At 42.4% G+C, this 23,005-nt stretch overlaps 1 protein-coding gene across 3 annotated transcripts; it reads right to left on the reverse strand.

Moving 5' to 3' along the window:
* Positions 1 to 1,997: 1,997 nt before the first annotated feature.
* On the reverse strand, positions 1,998 to 21,209 carry UBFD1 (ubiquitin family domain containing 1). 3 transcript variants are annotated; one of them, XM_063430625.1, is made up of 7 exons: positions 21,074 to 21,209; positions 13,866 to 14,126; positions 12,285 to 12,493; positions 11,051 to 11,116; positions 4,917 to 5,022; positions 3,898 to 3,980; positions 1,998 to 2,768 (listed from the first exon to the last, which is right to left on the reverse strand). In XM_063430625.1, exons 1-7 carry the CDS (start codon positions 21,087 to 21,089, stop codon positions 2,658 to 2,660), a joined length of 852 nt encoding a protein of 283 aa, XP_063286695.1. In that variant the 5' UTR covers positions 21,090 to 21,209; the 3' UTR covers positions 1,998 to 2,657. The 3 variants fall into 3 exon arrangements, with proteins under 3 accessions (XP_063286695.1, XP_063286693.1, XP_063286694.1); XM_063430623.1 differs by having other exon boundaries at positions 11,051 to 11,161; XM_063430624.1 differs by lacking the exon at positions 21,074 to 21,209 and adding an exon at positions 15,834 to 16,806 and having other exon boundaries at positions 11,051 to 11,161.
* Between the last annotated feature and the right edge of the window lie 1,796 nt (positions 21,210 to 23,005).

The following is a 23,005-nucleotide window of genomic DNA, read 5'->3' on the forward strand; positions in this document are numbered from 1 at the left end:
AAAAAATGAAAAACAATAATTTGCTGATCGTATATTTGTACTAATGTGATCAACTATTGTCAGTTAAACCAATGGATTACGATATGTTAACGTTTTGTGTCATCACTCAGCGGAAGTTCCATTCATAGATTAAAAATGATCACCTACACCCAGCTTGTCAATAGCCCCATTCCTGTTTTTTATCAGTGAACATATGCATGTTGAAACAGCACTAGCTTCTTCACATAAAGCTATGGAGGAGCTGCTGTGTGAGATGGGACTTGAGTAGTGTGGACTGCGCCAGTGGGCACATGCCATCCAGATAAGGGGGAAATTTAGTTTCAGCCTGTAATTTGGATGAGGGTGTGGGCAATTTTTGGGGTGTCCTTTAGTTGGCACAGAAAGTGCGTAATTTATTTTTTCTATGGGCAACATGTCAGCACAATCTATTAATATTCTGTTCTTTAGTATTTGCCATGGTGTAGGTACTCCAGCATCTCTGCAACAGATATCAAAACAATCCAAGGATTCTGCTCCCATTTCACAGCGGAGGCGATCACATTTCACTTTTTTTTAAAGGACCTGTCACAAAACACCTCCCTCCACCAAGAGTCTCCACATTAAACAAAAGTGAAAATAAACAATTACATTATGATGTGGACCATACCTCCCTGATGTACGGGTTGTCAAAAGACAAATCCCCAGCTGCGAACAACATATTCCAAAATACTTTGCCACCCTTAAGGTCAGAAAGGCATCATGGGATGTGTAGTTTTAGCTGGGGATCAACTATTTATCCACCCACAACACTAGTTACAGACTTATAGCCATAGAAATTAAGCGGTTGGTCAAGGAGAGATAAAGTGCATGCTGTGCAACATCTACTCTATACACGAGATAGGGAAGAAAGATGTTCTTGAAAATACCATAAAATTGCTAAACATTGCTTTGATGTTAATTTTATCAAATCAGTTTTTCCAGGGAAGACGTCCATTTTAACCCCTTAAGGACACATGACATGTGTGGCATGTCATAATTCCCTTTTATTCCAGAAGTTTGGTCCTTAAGGGGTTAAAGAGCTTTCATTTTAAAAGGTTTGTTTCTTTAGCAAACGTAAAACCGCACTGATGCTTGCACAGCATGCACCCATGCAGGTACATTTGGGTTTACATCAATCCAGGCAATCAGTAGTGAATACTTTGTTTAATCTGTTTATTAAAAAAAGGGCCACTCACTGCAAGGAGCAATAAGTAGACGTTCTTATGTTTGGGATAAAATGCATGCTTATTAAAAAAAGGGCCACTCACTGCAAGGAGCAATAAGTAGACGTTCTTATGTTTGGGATAAAATGCATGCATATTAAAATATACACACCACTTTATCACAGTAACAAGTACAATCAATTACACCTCTGATTCATTTGGAACTTGAGTCCTATCAATAGATAACAGAAAAAGTGTAATGTGGAAGTTAAACCCCTAATGAAGCAACATTTGGCTCTAAGGGGATGATTCACTAAACTCCTTTAAAAAAATTTTAAAAAATGTTTTTGTTTGTTGTTGCTGTCTTCTTAGGTAAAAGCACTAATCAGATGTAGGTTTGATTGTTTGTGTTATTAGAACTCTAATAACTACAATTGGGACTCCCAAATCCCTCCCTATTGAGCCAATTTGATAGTTGCTGAAGCTCTTTGCACATCCAACAGTGCTGATTCCCAGGTGTTAGGTACCATAGAAAAGTTTAGAAACTTTTTTTTTTTTTTTAATACCTTCTCATTTCTTTTCCGGAGAATAACCACAAATCTGAACTCTTCAATTCGGTTTAGTGTATAATGAATCAACTCCTAAATATGGATGCAACTCTTCAGCAAAGGGTGTTATGATACATTGATTTTCTATACACTTCCAAGCCCCAAACTACAGTCACACATTTAAGCAGGGGCATAATTCTACATAGTACGGCATTTTCTACACCAATTTAATTAATTTCCAGTACGCAGTTAGTATCCAAAAACAAGATCAAATGAAAGAAGCAGATTTAATTGACACCCTTCCCTGAAAGCAAAACTGATGGAAGAAGGAGGAAAGAAAAAAAATAAAATACAAGTTGCCAGATTAAGATTATTATAAATAATAAAAAACAAAAACACAGCAAAGAAAAAACAGCCGGGATTTTTCAGTATGACCTGGAAGTGTGGCCTGCATATCATGTAGCCTCTGCAGATGCAGATTTCCATATTGCAGGCTTGTCAGTTTTGAAAATTGGGAAACGTTTGTGACATTGAAATGATCCCCTGGTGGTCATACCGGCAGGAAATGCGTGGGACAAGAGGAAGAAAAAAACAAAAAACACAAAGAAAACGAAAAAAAACAACACATTTTTGCTTTTTGGATATATGGCTGACGCAGTTGCAGAGAAGAAGCTGCAACTTGCAAAAGGTTAAAAACGTAAACTAGATTTTGGTGTTCACCTCTGGCTCCTACAAAAGTCGCCTTTTCTGCTCCACAGGATTCTTTCAATTGGCTAAAAAGTTCCAGGCTTCTTTCTTGTGAGCAGGGAGGGTAATGGGGTATCATTGCAAGGATGGGTATGGGTGGCCAGATGTGGGCTAGGAAACGCCGTGGTTGGTGGCAGCTCTTTCTAGCGTCTTGTGTCCTATGCCAGAGGTGAACGTAACTTCAAAAATACTGCCATTTCCCCAACACTGTGTCTTTGATGGCATCCACATACTGTGCGGGAACCCAGTACACCCAATAGTAAGATGCTTCAGTAGGACCCAGCTGGAACGCCTGTACAGAATAAAGGCAAAGAACACTGAAATATGCGATTTTACAACAGGGAATTTGGTTAAATACACGACAAGGTTATTCACTAAACTGTGGCGTGCTGGGGATTCAAGGTCAATTTAAAATTCTATATCAAATAGCGGATATGAAAACGCAGGTGACTTGGATAATTATTCACATTCTGCTATTTTGAACTACAATTTGAAATGCACTTTGAATTCCTGACAATCTAAACTTTTGTGAATTATCCAGTGCGTGATGCTAAAAATGCCAATCGTGTTGGCAGCACAGACATGAAATATCTACATCAAAATTTTAAGCATAGGTTCGCTAGTAATCTGTTCAGCACACATTTCTATAATTGCAAAACTTTTTGACTTTGTATCAGTCTGTCACATGGGACATTTTACATGTTGACTTGCAAAGGAAAGAGTTGGGTGTAAGCAGACTGGTGCCATCATAGTTCTCCCCTCATTCCATACTCCCTCCCCCTCCAATAACATTGAATGACATCAGTTGAGGAAGATCGGGCTGGGGGTGAATTTGGTCTAGGCTCTGGAGGAATAAATAAATAAAAATAAGGGGGAGGGGATGGACCAACACAGGAAGGGTTACTCCAACAACCAGTGTTTCGTGAAAAACAGTTATGCCGAATATTGCACCAAAAGCCTTCAGCCCCCACGCTAGAAAGACTTTCTTATCAGTGTTATGTACACAGCTCAGCAAACAGAACTGACTGAGCTGCCTTTAAATCACAGTCTGGCTTTAGACATTCAGAGAATCTACAAACAGGTTGTGATATCTTTACTATATGACTCCCTCAGTTTCCTCTCCTTCTAATGCATGTTTTGTTGTTCAGATCAGTCAGTGGCCGAGCTCTGTACATACATATGATAAGGAAGTTTATTTTCTGAAGTGAGAGGGTGTGGCTAAAGAGGCTGGCTTATGGTGCAGCACTGTGCAAAACATTTGTTACTTGTGTAATATCTATAAAGAATTGATCGTGGGGAAAATAAAATCATATTAATTAGGAGAAATCGAAAGGAATTAAAGCAGTAATGGTACCCAGAGTTGATCTAGCACTGGTGAGTAGTAACAGAGAAATAGAAAGATTTCATTGGAGAATCCTTACCATCATGTGATAATCGTCGTGATCTTCAATTGACTCAGTGATCACATTCTTAATGGAACCCATGGGGATCTTTTCTGTCCTTTCTGCGTTTAAACAAAAAGTAAATAAGTCGATTTCAAAGGGTCCATAAAATAACCTGGACCAGGAGCTGCTCCACTTCCTCTCCCATGCACAACACAATTGTAGGAGGTGATCAGCTCAGCTGTGCAACATAACATGTTTAGATTGCATTCCGACATTGTATTTTCCCTGGAGCCTTTTTTAAATCTGTAATTGTCCCTTAGATTCCATAGCAACCACAGCACTTGCTACGTACGCTTCGGAGAGCGGCAGGACCTCCTGTGGGAGGGCTTTTCTGCTTTCCCTGGTCAATCAATGCCATGGCACACCGAGGCAGTGACTAACAGCGGGCAGAAATGCCTATTTTTAAAAAGGTTTTTCTCCTAATCTAAACATTTGCTAGCAAAAGTACTAGAACAAGGTAGATAGATTTTTCTGCTTGATCTAATGAGCATAAACTGTTTAGTGAAACAGCAGGGAAACGAATTATACACCAGCAGCATTTAGTTAAAGTTGCTTAGAGTATCCCTCTAAAGAACTATGACGCTCTTCTAGCCGTCAGCTTCAGTTAACCCCTGGTTTGCAGTTCACAACTAAAGTACTTCATCAATCTAAAGTGTCCTGTATTGTCCCTTTAAGTGGTCAGGCTCTTCGGTGAGTTTTGAGAGAATCCGTGCATTGGAAGCACATTGGCTTTCAGCGATTTAGATATACCTATTTTTTCTCTGTGGTGCTGTGACGCCTTATCTATGTATCTTGTATCTATATTATTTAGTTAAATCGCTAATAATTTGTTTCCCAGTGTGAAGCCAGTAAACTAATCTTGTTAGTTCCTTTGGGATTGTGGCGGAGATAGATTAATTGATTCTACACAAACAGCGTATAAAATCTACCTTCTGCACTTACAAGCCCTGCCAGAGAATAAAGAAATCATTTGTAAAGATCTAAAAAGCACTAACCTTTTGTACCAATCCAAAGCTGGTCTTGTTCCAATTTGAACGTCAGTCTGACTTTCCCCCCAGACTTATTGTACATACCGGATATTGGGGTAGTGGGAAGACGTTCCTGTAACAATACAATCACCAGTGATTAATTTGATTTATCTCAGGACTCCGTGGTTTTATTTAAATTCTGCAAAGGAATTCCCAGATTCTGCACTCAGAACTCGGCTCTGCTTGGACACGCTGAATGCTCCCCATAGATATGCATTAATTCGACACATCTATGAGGAGATGATGATTGGCGCAGAGCAGCGATTTGCTGCATACGCGCACTAGCTTTCCAATGTTTCCCTATGGGAATGCAATAGACTGTTAAAATAGCTATGCTGGAAAATATAATCCCTTTATTCATTGTTCAACCGTTTTAATGAATAAATGCTAAATGAGGGTCCCTTTGTCAGCTCAAGCCAATGAGGGAGTATTAGCCTGAGCAGAAATGGGGAGCAGTGATTGGCTGAGTGCATCAGCTGCCTGCTCAGCATTAGCCTGAGCAGAAATGGGGAGCAGTGATTGGCTGAGTGCGTCAGCTGCCTGCTCAGCATTAGCCTGAGCAGAAATGGGGAGCAGTGATTGGCTGAGTGCGTCAGCTGCCTGCTCAGCATTACCCGGAGCAGAAATGGGAAGCAGTGATTGGCTGAGTGTTTCAGCTGCCTGCTCAGCAGAAATGGGAAGCAGTGATTGGCTGAGTGTATCAGCTGCCTGTTTAGCTCACAATGTATGTTAATATAGTTTAAAGTTTATGTAACATTTACTTGGACTTCTTCTAGATAGAGAAAATGATGCAGTGGCATTGAAATCTACATAGAATTTAACAATCATTGATTTGTTTTCTCTTGGATTATAATCTCCACAGAATATAAAAACAACAGCAATGATGTCATTAAGACTTTTGCGTAACTAAGCAAAATTTCTTTTGATGATATTTAAGTTTTGGTCTTTTTTTCAAGTCGGAAGGAGATTATTTTTGTAATTTTCTGATATGTAATTTTTCTAAAAAAAAAAATTTTTTTAGCATTTCTATATAGAACTCACTAATACTTCTCCAATTAGGACACTTGTTCTTTTGGCTTCCTTGAAAGACTAAAAGAAAAAAAAAAAGTGTTGCTATTTTCTTCACTAAGGATCTAGAGTTACAGATTAAACATGTGGAATGATGATGTAACAGTGATTTGTGATATAAATAAAAATCGCCTACACATTGCAAAACATATATGCACTCAATAGTTTACCAGTGAATTTGGTTTCTAAGTTTTTGGGAGAAGTTGGTTAAGATAAAACAAGGATCAGTTATTTGATTTTAACTGTGTTATGGACGCAAAAATTCAATTGTAATTGAAATTATTCAAACCCCATTGAAAATCTGATGTGTCAAAATTTACAATTCCCTCTGTTTGCAATGAACACATAAAACAAAAGCAACTGAAATAGCTCAACACAACGAGTGCTTCAAGTGGTTTTCCCAAAGTCAATTGAAAATGCAACTTACATAACTTCTCCAGTCTCAAAATTATTCAACCCCTTCATGGCAAACATCTTTAGTACTTAGTAGAGCACCTTTTTACGGTTTCTTATTCCAGAATTGACTATGCTTTCGTTGACTATAGTAAAACTCAAAATTATGGAGATCCCTCTGATCAGAATATGATTTTTGTGGAACTGATAGACAAGTTTATTAAAAAAAAAAAAAAAAAAAGACCTCAGTGGCAATTAAAATATTTTTTACTAGAGGTGCCACATAATATAGAATTAAAAATACATCGTTATACAAAGAAAATATAAAACTTGATTCTTCACCATCAGTTATCTGGGCAGCTTTACAATGTGTCATAAAGGGGTAATTTCATAAAACTGGCAGCACAAAATTAATCTTTTGGAGAAAAGAGTATTTCAGAACTTTATATTGAACTTGCAAAACATACTAAAATTAATAAATTAAAACCATCCAGTAATACACCGAAACTGAAGGCATAAAAAAAGATTTATATAGGAAAAATAATGACTAGCTAAGAATTCAAATAAATAGATCTCTAGATAAAAAAAAAATCTTTTAGATGGTATAATAAAGGCAACAAAGCAAATAGCCTCTTGACGAAAATAAACAAATCAAACACTAGATCTAAAATAGACAGATCTCATAGTCATAGACTATCTCCTGCTAAAATAGCTAGAGCCTTTGAGAAATATTTTTCGTAAGGCTTTAGCTAGAAGCCTTTAATGAATTTGACGATAAAAGGTCTGCTGCTTAAAAGATCTAAGAGGTAGTAACATTCTCACCATTCTAAAACAAGATAAAAAAAGATTAAGAGCTAAATACCCATTTTGAATGTAGATCGAAAGATATATGTAGCAGTGATAGCGAACAGAATGAAGACAGTTATATCTGATTTGGTCACATAGATCAAGTAGGCTTTATATCTTCATCTAGCCCTATTAGAACTTTGATGAACATATTTAAAAATGTCAAGAAAAGTAGAGGATCCCCCTGCTGACCCAATCATTGAATGCAGAAAAAGCCTTTGACAGGGTTAGATGGGATTTTATGGCAGACATATTGAAGTTCTTTGGTTTTACAGGAAGAATTTTTAATGTTATTATGGCCTTGTAGTCAAACCAGTCAGGTAAAATAATTACAGAATTGATTCAAACTGGTTCAATTTAGCAAACGGAACAAGGCAAAGCTGCCTGCTATTGCCACTGCTACATATTTTAACTATAGAGCTATTAGCTATAGACATCAGATGTAATGAAAAAATTAAAGGGCTTTAAAAGACAATGTAGAAATAAAAATTAAATTGTATGCAGATGACATATTGATAATTACGAAACGCCCTGTAATTTCTGCTGAGGAACTAATGAGGGTAATAGACAAATATTGTAATTTTTTTAACTACCGGTAAGTTAAACCCTTCTAAAATCAATAGCTCTTGCTAGGTTTATGAATACACAGATGAGATTAGCCATCGCCAAAAGATTTGGTTTTCTTTGGGTCAAAGAAGGTTTTACTTATTTAGATATGAAGATATCTGCAAATCATCAAAAATGGCTAAAGATCAAGGTCTTACCATTAATCAAATATTAAGTAAAACATTTAGAAAAATAAAGATATTTCCTGGTGGGGCAGGATTAATACCCTGGAAAGGAGGATTGGGGGATACCCTGTTTCGGTAAACTCACCAAAACCTTTTTATTAGCACAGGCCATTAAATCTCTACAGGAATCTTCTAAAAAAAAAAAAAAAAAGCTGGTACAGACTTGAACTAAAGAGATTACGTTGTTACAGAAATTTGGCATCTATCTTTTGGCTTTCGTTTGATACTATAAAAAAAAATTACTTAACTCCTTAAGGACACATGACATGTGTGACATGTCATGAATCCCTTTTTTTCCCCAGAAGTTTGGTCCTTAAGGGGTTAAAGAAGATTTCATCATTGATTTGTAACCTGTTGATCTGGTACAAGATTTAAAAAAACAAACAAAAAAAACCCCTAAATTTCTTTGTGGAGGTGAAGCCTGACTGCCAAGAGAGAAAGCCACAAGGTGGAAGAGCTCCTCAAGCTATTTCTGAAAAATAGCCTTATAAGCTAACTTTTTGATGATCTTACTGAAGGAGATATTTCTGTATCAGCAGATTCCTTGTATGGAGGTGTCCTGCTATCATCTGGGCTCAGTGCCCCCCTGGCCTACACTGACCGATCAAGTTTCTCATGTGGTCAACTCTTGAAGACACTATCGTAACATAGCACTACCTGAATGTCCCAAAATAGCTGATATGCTTGCTTATTCCGAGCTGGATATACTGCAGACATTCTGTTTGTGATCCTTTTGGCTGCAACTGGCTACCTTCTCTGCACCTAATGTGCCTCAACACCCTAGCCCTCTGCAGCTTATTTCAAAGAGTCAGAGATTTTGGGTGGTCACGGGGTCCCCACGGACTGTGACACAAAATAGCACTGGATTCATGAGGCTTCAGGCTGTGGGCTAGTCAGGTCCTTTGAACCCTGCACAGCTCCCACAACCAGAGGATTCTGAAGAGATGGACGAAATGCTGAGCTATTCTATCGAATCGACCCAACACAGCCCCAGGGACGACTCAGAATGCCAGGCATGCTCCGACGGAAGAACACAGTGCCATTGCCTGCAGGCCAGTTTTGCCTGCGACTATAAGAGGTCGTGAGCCTAGAGAGGGCAATCTCTGAGGTTGTACCTCGAAGGGGATTCGAATAGACTCAAGTGAATCTGCTTCTGCACAAAGTTCGTTTTTGGTGCTGAAGATTTTTTTTTTCTCCCCGTTTGTCTTTATTTAGTGCTGATACGATGCCATCACAACCGATGAATTATTAAGCCTGTGAGACTTCTAATATTTTGTCTGATTTATTGTTATGCGCTATTGGTTATTATCCAAGTGTTATGTATAACTTCAGTAAACTCCAGCTAATATTTGTTTAGCTAACAGTTAAGGGACCAATACCGTTTATTTTAATTTTCCTGCAAGTGGGCACATTCCAGTACAAAGTCACTAAGCACCAGACACTCAGTCTGCCACGATGTCTATATGGTACCTGGTCATGTTAGAACGCTTTCTCTACCACTTATATGATTATGTTATTATAAAAGGAGGTCTGTTTCTCTGACATATGTTCTTGTGTTCCTCACATTTATATGGTATTCATAGTCATATTGTCTCTCTGTATTGTCATGCAAACACCAATAAAAAAGAAAGAAAAAAAGATTTGAAAAAAAACAACAAAAACAACACTTTTTTGAATGATTTACTGAAGGTCATTGATTTAACCTTGTGAATATCTAATGGCATAACAACTGTGACTTATCTTACGATTAAGAATAAAGTTAAAACATTGCAAGAATTAAATTCTTACTTTAAAATATCAAGCACTGATTTTTTTTTTAAATTATCTTAGAATTAGAGTTTGTTAAAAAAAAAATTAAAAATTGAAACAGATAGCATTTGTTTTTTTGATCAAATTATTAATAAATATAACAAAAATATTATCTCTGCTTGTAATTCTCTGTTCCTAAAACAAGCAGTTCCATCTGCGATCTTAAAATGGGAACAAGATTTGTGAATTTCAATCTCATTTAATGAATGGTGTAATTTGTTGCCTGTGGTATAGGAACATCCACTGCTTAAATCAGAATGAACTTCATTTTAAGCTTCTAAACAAAAAAAAATAAAAAAAATAAAAAATGTAACAAATAATAAAAATCACTTTGCAAGTTTGCTGGAGATGTGGTGCCCAAGATGCGGGTTTTCTCCACATACGGTTGACCTGCCCTACCATCAAAGAGACCTGAATGGAGGTTTTTGCTGAAATTAAAACTACTGGATTATAATTTAGTCTTCATAACAGAAATGGCACTATAGTGCCTTAATCTACCACACATTAATAACATTTATTTAAAATTACTAATACGCACATTGACAGCAGTGAATTATTCTTCACAAGAAAGTAGAAAAACTTTAATAAACCAGAGTGGCAAATAATAAAAGCTCAACTTAGTTTCCAACTCAAGATGGGAAAATGTATTTTAATTCCCTCTCATATAAAGCTGCTTTCCACTGGTCTTTGGGACGAATGGTTTAAAAAACGAGATAATCTCTGAGCAAGTTTTTATGGTGGTTCTCCCTGCGCATTTTGTGAACAACCTATGATCGCCTCTTCTCTGCTCTTTCCTAATGTTATCGAGACTATGTAGGAGACAATATCTCCTGTTGGATCTCACTGTATATCGGTTTGTAGACTCACCGCAATTTTTTTTTTGTGTACTATTATTGTTCTCTCCTGGAATCGCTCACCTCTTTAAAAGTAAGATATGAAAAAGGAGAAGATATGTTGTATTGTCTTCGTCTTTTAGTTTAAAATAGCAGTTAGTCGTTTAATGTGTCTAGGAATATAAATTTTTAACGGACGATACCCTGTGTTCCTTTACACAAAATTATTTCATAATCTTCTAGGTATGTTTTGTATTTATACATTCCAACAAAGAAGAACATGAAGAGAAAAGTTTAACTTGAAATATTTTATTGGGTGGTTAGCTGAGAATCAGGATATGCAACAAGCAGATGGAATTACCTGCACTCCTTTCAATGATGGCATCACATCATCAGGCTTGCCTTTGTCCAGTACCTTTCGATGTTGCTGCAAAATAGGCAAGATTTTTTTTCTAATCATATGTTTAAAGAGCTGATGTACAATTAGACAATAAAAAGAACAACAAAAACAGTTAGATCAGGTAATGGAGAAAAAGGGTTACATTTATTATTCGGTACTCTTGGCTTACAGTTTGAAGGGTGTGCAACTGTAAATCAGTGGTTGATCATAGTTCTGTTTTATGGAATGATTTATGGACTGTTTTATGGAATGATTCTATACTTGAGCAAGAAGAGGTCTACAAGCTCATGCACCCTTTGATTCAATACATATAAAATTAAAATAATCTGTGTCGTCATCAAATTTTGAACATTGGCAACGCCAACTTATAAATGAATGAAGGACTTGCATGAATACAAGCTGTGCTTGTTAAAAATCAGATTATTGATCCAAGGATCTATGCAAATCAATAGGAAACAATTACATTAAAGGAAAACTTTAGTGTTAGCAATACAAACATGTATTTCTAAGACTAAAGTGTACCTCTTTACCCACCCTCACATACCTCCCACCTGGTGGCAAGTAAAGTGCTAAAAAACCCTTAAACACTTACCTGATTCCAGCGATGGGTCAGACTCCTCCTCCAATGTCAGCTGATGGGGGAGGGAATCTAATAGGCAGGCGTGGTGCACAACATGTGCACATTAGGCCTTTTCCATAGGAAAGCATTGACTTAATGCTTTTTTTTTAATGGTGTTTTACAAGACGTTGGACATCCTTATGCAAAGCGCAAGTACTTCCAGAGTCATTTAACTGAGTCAAACTTTGTGAAAGGCCAGAAGGCGCCTCTAGTGGCTGTCTGGGAGAGACATTCTCTAGAGCAGTGTTTCCCAACACAGTCCTCAGGGACCACGTTAGGGGAACACTGCACTAGAGCCAGTCTCAGCACTGCATTGTAAACAGAAGGTTCTCTAACACTGCAGTGTTTGCAGCTGCAGGGCTAAGGGGACAGGGCACCCAGATCACTTCAATTAGATGAAGTGTCCTGGGTGCCTATCGAGTCAGTTGAAAATTATTTTTTATTGTATTGTACATTTCAGGAGGTGACATCCTGGCAACTAAAGAATGTAGTAATAATGCCCATTAAGATATTAGGTGTTTCTTTCACTGTCCTACTCTTTAGCCATGAGATGAAACAGTAGAAAATGGCAAGTACCTTCTGTCTGCACAATGGCTCCTTCTTGGTTTCCTCTTCTTTTACTTCTTGCTGAATAGTCTCTTTAGGGGTCGTCACAGCCAGTACATCATTGATCGTGGACCCCACAACCATGACTTTTGCACCATTGGTCATTTTGATCTCCCGTAGTGTTTTATCTTCAGGAACGAGTCCCTTAAACATAACTTTCTGCATAGCTGGTGGAAGACCTGAAAAAAAGGGTGAAAGTGATACTTTTAAATGTTTAAAAAAAAAAAAAAAATTTCAATTCCAAAAACAACAAACACAATTGTGAAGAGGGGGAAACCCTGTAAAATAAAATTATAATGGATAAACTAAAAATAATCTACAATAGAGAAAAATGCAAAATAACTGTATATGACATTGTGACTGCCGACAGGGAGTCCCAGAGAAACGTTTTGTAGCCACACATTCCATCAGCCATGTCCCGCTGTTTGTCTCTGAGTGAATGGCACAACATTATTAATGTCTCATGGGTGAGCTGAGGTGTTTGCCAGTTGACTAGGATGTTGGCGGATTTAATATTTTCACCTTAAAACTTTACTTCACCATGAATTCCAGACAATACATACTTTAGTAAATAACCCTTTAAGATCTGAAGCCAACTGGAATTTACATGGAAGAAATGCCAGGATGTATTTCAGGGATAGGCAAGTGGTGAGTTAAATATCGCCATGTGACTGAGTCACACCACCGTCATGGCTTTATATCATTTTTTTTTTGTTTGAGGGCCAAGGCATGAAACCAATTAGACCAGAATTATTTTCATATAGATTTGTACAGATAATGATACATTGTTCATACAAGATCGCTCTCCTTTTTATAAGCAGAGAAAGTTAATTGTGTTCCACAATACAGACAAATGTCTGCATTCTCACATTTATTAACAGTTGGTTTGACAAACCAAAGTGTCGGTCAGGTTTAAATTTTTTTTTGTACACATGAAAACTAATGGGACTAAATTTAAAGTACATAAATATTAAGGACTAGAAAAAAAAAAATCATGTTTCTGAAATCTTTCCTAATTAAACACCAGCAGTGGCTCAGATTTTGGAAGCAGTCTACAGCAATGAGACTTTGCTTGCCGTATGTAACACCTCAAAAAAGGTACAACCTCTGGTGCATTGCCACAATTCTGAGACAACAGCCCCTTCATTCCAAGTATGTGTAAGTCAGAGATTGCCAATAGTTTTAGCCATGATCGAGAAATACCTCTCACACCCTAAATAAACATTTTATTGGTAACTGGCTGCCTAAGGATTATGGGAATTGTTGTTTTACAACAGCTGGTGAAACAGCAGACACTGCTACTCTAAACGATATTTAATTGGTGGAGGGAAACTCTGCTCTATCAAACATGGCCATTCTCTATGGATTAATATGAAGTTATTACAGGTGAAAAGTCACGTTTAAAAAGTAAATACTCTAGGTACTGAATCAGTGTTTGTAGGTTTGTAATGCAGTGTGTGACTTGTGTTCAACAAGTGTTTGTGTCACAACCCATACTCCAGTTTCAAGATTAGGATCAGGTAACATCCAGATAATAACACAACAAGATACCTGTTAGTGAATGGATCTTTTGTTTAAGGCTCGCTCCTGTGCTATCCAAAGGGAGCTTCAGATCATACTTATTCTTGTTCCAAATAATTTTAACTTCCACAAGCTCCTGGTTTGTCTCAGAGTCCCCACCATTGCTGACAGCGTCAGTGGTTTCTTCTGGAGCTGAGCTGATGTTGGGAGCCTGAGAACATGGATTTTCGCCTTCGGTGCATGTCGGCTGATTGTTCTGCCCATCTGCTTCCATGCCCAGCTCTTCCACTTCTGGAGAGAAAATAAAACAAGCAGTTTAGGTCACTGACAGCACAAAGCAGATAATTCTACTGAAAAACAGATCAGCAAAACTAGAGACAGCTCCCTGATTAGACCCACAGTGTGATACTGAGGACAAATACATTAGCTCTATACTAAATGTGTTCAATTTTAAATGCCTCTCTCAATACTATAGTAGCCAAACAGAAAACCATATCCCACAAATAAAAAAACAAAAAACAAAAATTAAAAGCTGGTAGAAAAGAAAAACAAACCAAGCAAAAAACAAAAACAATCAACCGTCCCAAAGGAGAGACTATGCTAAAATACCTGGATCCACAAGAGGCCAATACAAAGAAACAAAGAGAGCCCAACAGGAACTAAAAGTGAAAGTTGAGGCACGTGTTGCACAAACAGAAGTTTGTCAATCTTGAAAGAATCCAGACTGACACAATGTGTTAAAGCTCCACTGCACAGATTTGTGTTTGTCAGCTAATTCTGCTAATAGGCTTTATTTACAGTAATTGATGCCACATATTGATTTGTGCTATATTCAAATCTAGTAATCATACGTAACCATGATAGAAGCAAAGGTTACAGAAGGGGAGATTCCCAGACTGAGTCGGCAATCATATCCAACAAAGATATACCATTACTGCCAACTTTAGTATAGAGAATACCCCAGAATTGCAGCAATGTTCATTTAAAATCAGAACTTCGGGAATACAGAAAAATGGCTGAACTGACCTAGCCTATACATACACAAAGTGTGTGAGTGAGGCATTATCCAGAGTCAGTGTCCCCTGTAATAACAAACTGGCGGTGAAAGACATTGAAAGCTACACACAGCTGCTTAACTCAGGGACATTTGCCAATAACATGTCCCAACCATACAGCTAAGTCACCACCTAAATGAATGGGAATGTCATTGAGAATGTATGAAGTTGTGAATGTACAGATAATAGGGTGGAGATATGCCTTTGTCCCATGTCGTTTAAATGTGTAATTTTCACAAAATGAAAAAGATAACCCATCCCACATTCAACATTAAGTCTAATCAAAAGCAATTTAAAGTGACCCCATCAGAGGACAAAATACATTAGTTTTGATTACAGAAAGGAAAAAAACTAAAAAAAAAAAAAAAAAAAAACACATTAAAAGTCGTTAAACATTTTCCTAATAGATGTCAGTTTGTATAAAGTAACAGAGTATTATGGCAGGCACGCTCCGTACTCACAGGTGTTACCCTGTTTGCTCTACCCAATAGAGATAAAAGCAGAAATTCTTAGCAGTCTGACAATAATGTCATGATGCTTTTTTGAACTATTAAAACTACCGAGTGACATTTTTAAAAAAAATCAAAGTTTTTCTCAAAAATATTAAGTGACAGCTTTCAATTTGCACATATAATTAGAAATTACCTTGAAATTCACATTTTTTTTAGTTGCTAACCCTTTCTGCTATTTTGACTTAAATGAGTACATTAAGTACATAAATACCAAAGCGAGTGATGACACTTGGCTTAGCCTAGCTTATGGAGGTCACGCAGACTGAGGTTATTTATCTGTGATAGAGTAAATAAGCAGTGCTGACATATGAGCCAATCGGTGTAAATAAAGTGGCCGTAATGAGCTTGGAGCACTTATAGGGGCCCGATGACAAACTAAAGCTGGACCAAAATTACAGAGAAAAAAAAAGGGTTAATTAAAAACAACATACCCTGTGACTGGAGAGAAGTACAGATGATGGTACAATGGGTCAATAATATATGGAGATAAATAGCAAGATGGGGTAAACAACAGCAGCCACAGTCACTGAGGATGACAACTGACTACTAGCAAAGCGACCCATGATGTTGTGGCCAGATGGCAGCAAGAGCAGACATTTAGGTCTATTTTCACCCAAGTTGAAGGGGGGGGGGGGGGGGGTAGGGAGGCATTTAGGGAAGCTGATGTTAAAGCAACGTTACTAGAGGCTTAGGAATGTTTTTTTGCGGATGATGTGAAATAGGAGCAGTCATCAAGCTAGCAGTTGCTCAGCTGTGATGTAGCATGGCCAGTGCCTGTGAAGGGCAAGGAGCTGGGGGCATTATGGTAGGTGACAAGACATGGCCAGTGCCTGTGAGGGGCAGTGGTCAGCCGAGAGACATGGCAGGACTAATGTTTGAGAGGGGCATAAAGCTGGTGGTATTATGGCAAGAGATTAGCGGAGTGAAATGACATGGCCTGTGAGTGAGGGATCTGGGGGTTCTATGGCAGGTGGGCAGCGGACTGACGCGGCATGGCCAGTGAGAGGGGGCAAAGGATCAGCTCAGTGGCATGACCAACAACAGGAATCTGTGGTACTGCAGGTGGATACACATGCCGAGTTACAGGAATCAGAGGCAGAGCAGTTGAACAGATGAGCACCATCGCATGGACAGTGACAGCTATCGCAGGAACCATGGCAGTTGGAGAGATGAGCGTCATTGCATGTACAGTGACAGGGATCTGGGGAGGTATGGCAGGTGGATAGATGAGTGACAGTGAACTGGGGTGAGCAAGACATGGTGAGTGAAAGGGAGATGGGGGGGTTAATTTGGGAGCTAGGTAGCTTAGTGATATGGCATGGCCAGGGGAAGGGAATATTGTGGCAGCTGGGTAGTTGAGTGATATGATATAGCCAGGGACAGGGAGCTGGGTTATTATGACAGTTGGGTAGCTGAGTGACATGGCCAGTGACAGGGAGATGGGGTATTATGACAGTTGGGTAGCTGAGTGACATGGCTAGTGACAATGACCTGGGGTTTTATGGCAGGTGGTAGCGAAGTGACATGGCATAGCAAGTGACAGGGAGCTCTGAGCATTATAGCAGGTGGTTAGCGGAGTTGCGTGGGGTAATACAGCAGGTGGGTAGGTGAGTATCATGGGGTATTATAACAGGTGGGTAGTTATGGCAAGTGGGTAGGTGAGTGTCATGTGGTATTATAGCAGGTGGGTAGGTGAGTGTCCTGGGGTATTATAGCAGGTGGGCAGTGATAGAAGGTGGGTAGGTGAGTGTCCTGGGGTATTGGGCAAGTAGGTAGTTATAGCAAGTGGGTAGGTGAGTGTCCTGGGGTATTATAGCAGGTGGATAGGTGAGTGTCCTGGGGTATTATAGCAGGTGGGTAGTTATATTAGATGGGGTATTATATTAGGTGGGTAGTTATAGCAGGTGGGTAGGTGAGTGCAATGGGGTATTATAGCAGGTGGGTAGTTATATTAGATGGGTAGTTATAGCAGGTGGGTAGGTGAGTGTCCTGGGGTATTAGAGCAAGTAGGTAGTTATAGCAAGTGGGTAGGTGAGTGTCCTGGGGTATTATAGCAGGTGGGTAGTTATAGCAGGTGGGTAGGTGAGTGCAATGGGGTATTATAGCAGGTGGGTAGTTATATCAGATTGGTAGTTATAGCAGGTGGGTAGGTAAGAGTCATGGGGTATTATATTAGGTGGGTAGTTTAGCAGGTGGGTAGGTGAGCAGCTACAGCAGGGGGTAGCTACAGGAGGGGGGTAGTTGAGTGTCATGGGGTATAATAGTAGGTGGGTAGTTATAGCAGGGGGGTAGGTGAGTGCCATGGGGTATTATAGCAGGGGGGTAGGTGAGTGTCATGGGGTATTATAGCAGGTCGGTAGGTGAGTGTCATGGGGTATTATAGCAGGTCGGTAGGTGAGTGTCATGGGGTATTAAAGCAGGTCGGTAGGTGAGTGTCATGGGGTATTAAAGCAGGTCGGTAGGTGAGTGTCATGGGGTATTATATTAGGGGGGTAGGTGAGTGTCATGGGGTATTATATTAGGGGGGTAGGTGAGTGCCATGGGGTAGTTATAGCAGGTGGGTAGGTGAGTGCCATGGGGTATTATAGCAGGTGGGTAGGTGAGTGCCATGGGGTATTATAGCAGGGGGGTAGGTGAGTGCCATGGGGTATTATAGCAGGGGGGTAGGTGAGTGCCATGGGGTATTATATTAGGGGGTAGGTGAGTGCCATGGGGTATTATATTAGGGGGGTAGGTGAGTGCCATGGGGTATTATAGCAGGGGGGTAGGTGAGTGCCATGGGGTATTATAGCAGGGGGGTAGGTGAGTGCCATGGGGTATTATAGCAGGGGGGTAGGTGAGTGCCATGGGGTATTATATTAGGTGGGTAGGTGAGTGTCATGGGGCATTATAGCAGGTGGGTAGGTGAGTGCCATGGGGTATTATAGCAGGTGGGTAGGTGAGTGCCATGGGGTATTACAGCAGGTGGGTAGGTGAGTGCCATGGGGTATTACAGCAGGTGGGTAGGTGAGTGCCATGGGGTATTACAGCAGGTGGGTAGGTGAGTGCCATGGGGTATTACAGCAGGTGGGTACTACAGCAGGTGGGTAGGTGAGTGCCATGGGGTATTATATTAGGGAGGTAGGTGAGTGCCATGGGGTATTATATTAGGGGGGTAGGTGAGTGCCATGGGGTATTATAGCAGGGGGGTAGGTGAGTGCCATGGGGTATTATTATAGCAGGGGGGTAGGTGAGTGCCATGGGGTATTATTATAGCAGGGGGGTAGGTGAGTGCCATGTGGTATTATAGCAGGGGGGTAGGTGAGTGCCATGGGGTATTATAGCAGGGGGGTAGGTGAGTGCCATGGGGTATTATAGCAGGGGGGTAGGTGAGTGCCATGGGGTATTGTAGCAGGGGGGTAGGTGAGTGCCATGGGGTATTGTAGCAGGGGGGTAGGTGAGTGCCATAGGGTATTATAGCAGGGGGGTAGGTGAGTGCCATTGGGTATTATAGCAGGGGGGTAGGTGAGTGCCATGGGGTATTATAGCAGGGGGTAGGTGAGTGCCATGGGGTATTATAGCAGGTGGGTAAGTGAGTGCCATGGGGTATTATATTAGGTGGGTAGGTGAGTGTCATGGGGCATTATAGCAGGTGGGTAGGTGAGTGCCATGGGGTATTATAGCAGGTGGGTAGGTGAGTGCCATGGGGTATTGTAGCAGGTGGGTAGGTGAGTGCCATGGGGTATTATAGCAGGTGGGTAGGTGAGTGCCATGGGGTATTATAGCAGGTGGGTAGGTGAGTGCCATGGGGTATTACAGCAGGTGGGTAGGTGAGTGCCATGGGGTATTATATTAGGGGGGTAGGTGAGTGCCATGGGGTATTATATTAGGGGGGTAGGTGAGTGTCATGGGGTATTATAGCAGGTGGGTAAGTGAGTGCCATGGGGTATTATAGCAGGTGGGTAAGTGAGTGCCATGGGGTATTATATTAGGTGGGTAGGTGAGTGTCATGGGGCATTATAGCAGGTGGGTAGGTGAGTGCCATGGGGTATTATAGCAGGTGGGTAGGCGAGTGCCATGGGGTATTATAGCAGGTGGGTAGGCGAGTGCCATGGGGTATTATAGCAGGTGGGTAGGTGAGTGCCATGGGGTATTATAGCAGGTGGGTAGGTGAGTGCCATGGGGTATTATAGCAGGTGGGTAGGCGAGTGCCATGGGGTATTATAGCAGGTGGGTAGGTGAGTGCCATGGGGTATTATAGAAGGTGGGTAGGTGAGTGCCATGGGGTATTACAGCAGGTGGGTAGGTGAGTGCCATGGGGTATTACAGCAGGTGGGTAGGTGAGTGCCATGGGGTATTACAGCAGGTGGGTAGGTGAGTGCCATGGGGTATTACAGCAGGTGGGTAGGTGAGTGCCATGGGGTATTACAGCAGGTGGGCAGGTGAGTGCCATGGGGTATTACAGTAGGTGGGTAGGTGAGTGCCATGGGGAATTACAGCAGGTGGGTAGGTGAGTGCCATGGGGCATTATATTAGGGAGGTAGGTGAGTGCCATGGGGTATTATAGCAGGGGGGTAGGTGAGTGCCATGGCGTATTATAGCAGGGGGGTAGGTGAGTGCCATGGCGTATTATAGCAGGGGGGTAGGTGAGTGCCATGGGGTATTATAGCAGGGGGGTAGTTGAGTGCCATGGGGTATTATAGCAGGGGGGTAGGTGAGTGCCATGGGGTATTATAGCAGGGGGGTAGGTGAGTGCCATGGGGTATTATAGCAGGGGGGTAGGTGAGTGCCATGGGGTATTATAGCAGGGGGGTAGGTGAGTGCCATGGGGTATTATAGCAGGGGGGGTAGGTGAGTGCCATGGGGTATTATAGCAGGGGGGTAGGTGAGTGCCATGGGGTATTATAGCAGGGGGGTAGGTGAGTGCCATGGGGTATTATAGCAGGGGGTAGGTGAGTGCCATGGGGTATTATAGCAGGGGGGTAGGTGAGTGCCATGGGGTATTATAGCAGGGGGGTAGGTGAGTGCCATGGGGTGTTATAGCAGGGGGGTAGGTGAGTGCCATGGGGTATTATAGCAGGGGGGTAGGTGAGTGCCATGGGGTATTATAGCAGGGGGGTAGGTGAGTGCCATGGGGTATTATAGCAGGGGGGTAGGTGAATGCCATGGGGTATTATAGCAGGGGGTAGGTGAGTGCCATGGGGTATTATAGCAGGTGGGTAGGTGAGTGCCATGGGGTATTATAGCAGGTGGGTAGTTATAGCAGGGGGGTAGTTACAGCAGGTGGGTAGGTGAGTGCCATGGGGTATTATATTAGGTGGGTAGTTACAGCAGGTGGGTAGGTGAGTGCCATGGGGTATTATATTAGGTGGGTAGTTATAGCAGGGGGGTAGTTACAGCAGGTGGGTAGGTGAGTGCCATGGGGTATTATATTAGGTGGGTAGTTACAGCAGGTGGGTAGGTGAGTGCCATGGGGTATTATATTAGGTGGGTAGTTACAGCAGGTGGGTAGGTGAGTGCCATGGCCAGTCAGTGCCTGTGAGGGTCAGGGAGCCAGTTGCAGTATGGCAGGTGGGCAGCAGGGAATGGAGCCCTATGGCAGGTCGCTGTGTCCATCCATTGTGCTCAGCAGGGGTCGGGGAAGGGTCACACACAGCCATTCCCTCACCAGGGAGAAGGACTCAGTACCTACCGTCCTGGGACGCCATGATGATTGTGTACAAGTGTCCAGCGCGGGGGCTGCCGGGATTCACACAATCAGACGTTTTGGACCAAGCCGGCGGTTGTAGCCCTGGCAGCAGGACCGGAAACCAGTGCAGAGTGGGGGACTAGACACCATAGATAAGCGGAGAGAGGGGTAGAGCGTCTGCCGGAAGTAGCGGATCTCATGCTACTGGTGATGGTGCTGTGAGCTCCATGTGTCAGTGCTGAGTCTGTGATGGGTCATTACACCATACTCGGTATCAGGGCAGGCCTGGCTGTGAGTGCTGAGCCTGGCTGTGGTGGGTCATTACACCATACTCGGTATCAGGGCAGGCCTGGCTGTGTGTGCTGAGCCTGGCTGTGGTGGGCCATTACACCATACTCAGTATCAGGGCAGGCCTGGCTGTGGTGGGTCATTACACCATACTCGGTATCAGGGCAGGCCTGGCTGTGAGTGCTGAGCCTGGCTGTGGTGGGCCATTACACCATACTCCGTATCAGGCAGGCCTGGCTGTGGTGGGTCATTACACCATACTCAGTATCAGGACAGGCCTGGTTGTGAGTGCTGAGCCTGGCTGTGGTGGGTCATTACACCATACTTAGTATCAGGACAGGCCTGGCTGTGAGTGCTGAGCCTGGCTGTGGTGGGTCATTACACCATACACGGTATCAGGGCAGGCCTGGCTGTGAGTGCTGAGCCTGGCTGTGGTGGGTCATTACACCATACTCGGTATCAGGGCAGGCCTGGCTGTGAGTGCTGAGCCTGGCTGTGGTGGGCCATTACACCATACTTAGTATCAGGACAGGCCTGGCTGTGAGTGCTGAGCCTGGCTGTGATGGGTCATTACACCATACTCGGTATCAGGGCAGGCCTGGCTGTGAGTGCTGAGCCTGGCTGTGGTGGGTCATTACACCATACTCGGTATCAGGGCAGGCCTGGCTGTGAGTGCTGAGCCTGGCTGTGGTGGGCCATTACACCATACTCAGTATCAGGGCAGGCCTGGCTGTGGTGGGTCATTACACCATACTCGGTATCAGGGCAGGCCTGGCTGTGAGTGCTGAGCCTGGCTGTGGTGGGCCATTACACCATACTCCGTATCAGGCAGGCCTGGCTGTGGTGGGTCATTACACCATACTCAGTATCAGGACAGGCCTGGCTGTGAGTGCTGAGCCTGGCTGTGATGGGTCATTACACCATACTTAGTATCAGGACAGGCCTGGCTGTGAGTGCTGAGCCTGGCTGTGGTGGGTCATTACACCATACACGGTATCAGGGCAGGCCTGGCTGTGAGTGCTGAGCCTGGCTGTGGTGGGTCATTACACCATACTCGGTATCAGGGCAGGCCTGGCTGTGGTGGGCCATTACAGCATACTCAGTATCAGGACAGGCCTGGCTGTGAGTGCTGAGCCTGGCTGTAATGGGTCATTACACCATACTCGGTATCAGGGCAGGCCTGGCTGTAATGGGTCATTACACCATACTCGGTATCAGGGCAGGCCTGGCTGTGAGTGCTGAGTCTGTGATGGGCCATTACACCATACTCGGTATCAGGGCAGGCCTGGCTGTGAGTGCTGAGCCTGGCTGTGGTGGGCCATTACACCATACTTGGTATCAGGGCAGGCCTGGCTGTGAGTGCTGAGCCTGGCTGTGGTGGGCCATTACACCATACTCAGTATCAGGGCAGGCCTGGCTGTGAGTGCTGAGCCTGGCTGTGGTGGGCCATTACACCATACTCAGTATCAGGGCAGGCCTGGCTGTGGTGGGCCATTACACCATACTCAGTATCAGGGCAGGCCTGGCTGTGAGTGCTGAGCCTGGCTGTGGTGGGCCATTACACCATACTCAGTATCAGGGCAGGCCTGGCTGTGAGTGCTGAGCCTGGCTCTGGTGGGCCATTACACCATACTCAGTATCAGGGCA

This window comes from Pelobates fuscus, chromosome 8, assembly GCF_036172605.1.
Source record: "Pelobates fuscus isolate aPelFus1 chromosome 8, aPelFus1.pri, whole genome shotgun sequence".
NCBI lineage: Eukaryota > Metazoa > Chordata > Amphibia > Anura > Pelobatidae > Pelobates > Pelobates fuscus.

Excerpts from the sequence above, each read along its gene's own strand:
- UBFD1 (XM_063430623.1), bottom strand. Across the intron at positions 12,494-13,865 it reads AAAGATCCATTCACTAACAG|GTCTTCCACCAGCTATGCAG; the intron begins GTATCTTGTTGT and ends CCTTTTTTTCAG. Across the intron at positions 3,981-4,916 it reads GCTTTGGATTGGTACAAAAG|AAAGGACAGAAAAGATCCCC; the intron begins GTTAGTGCTTTT and ends GTTTAAACGCAG.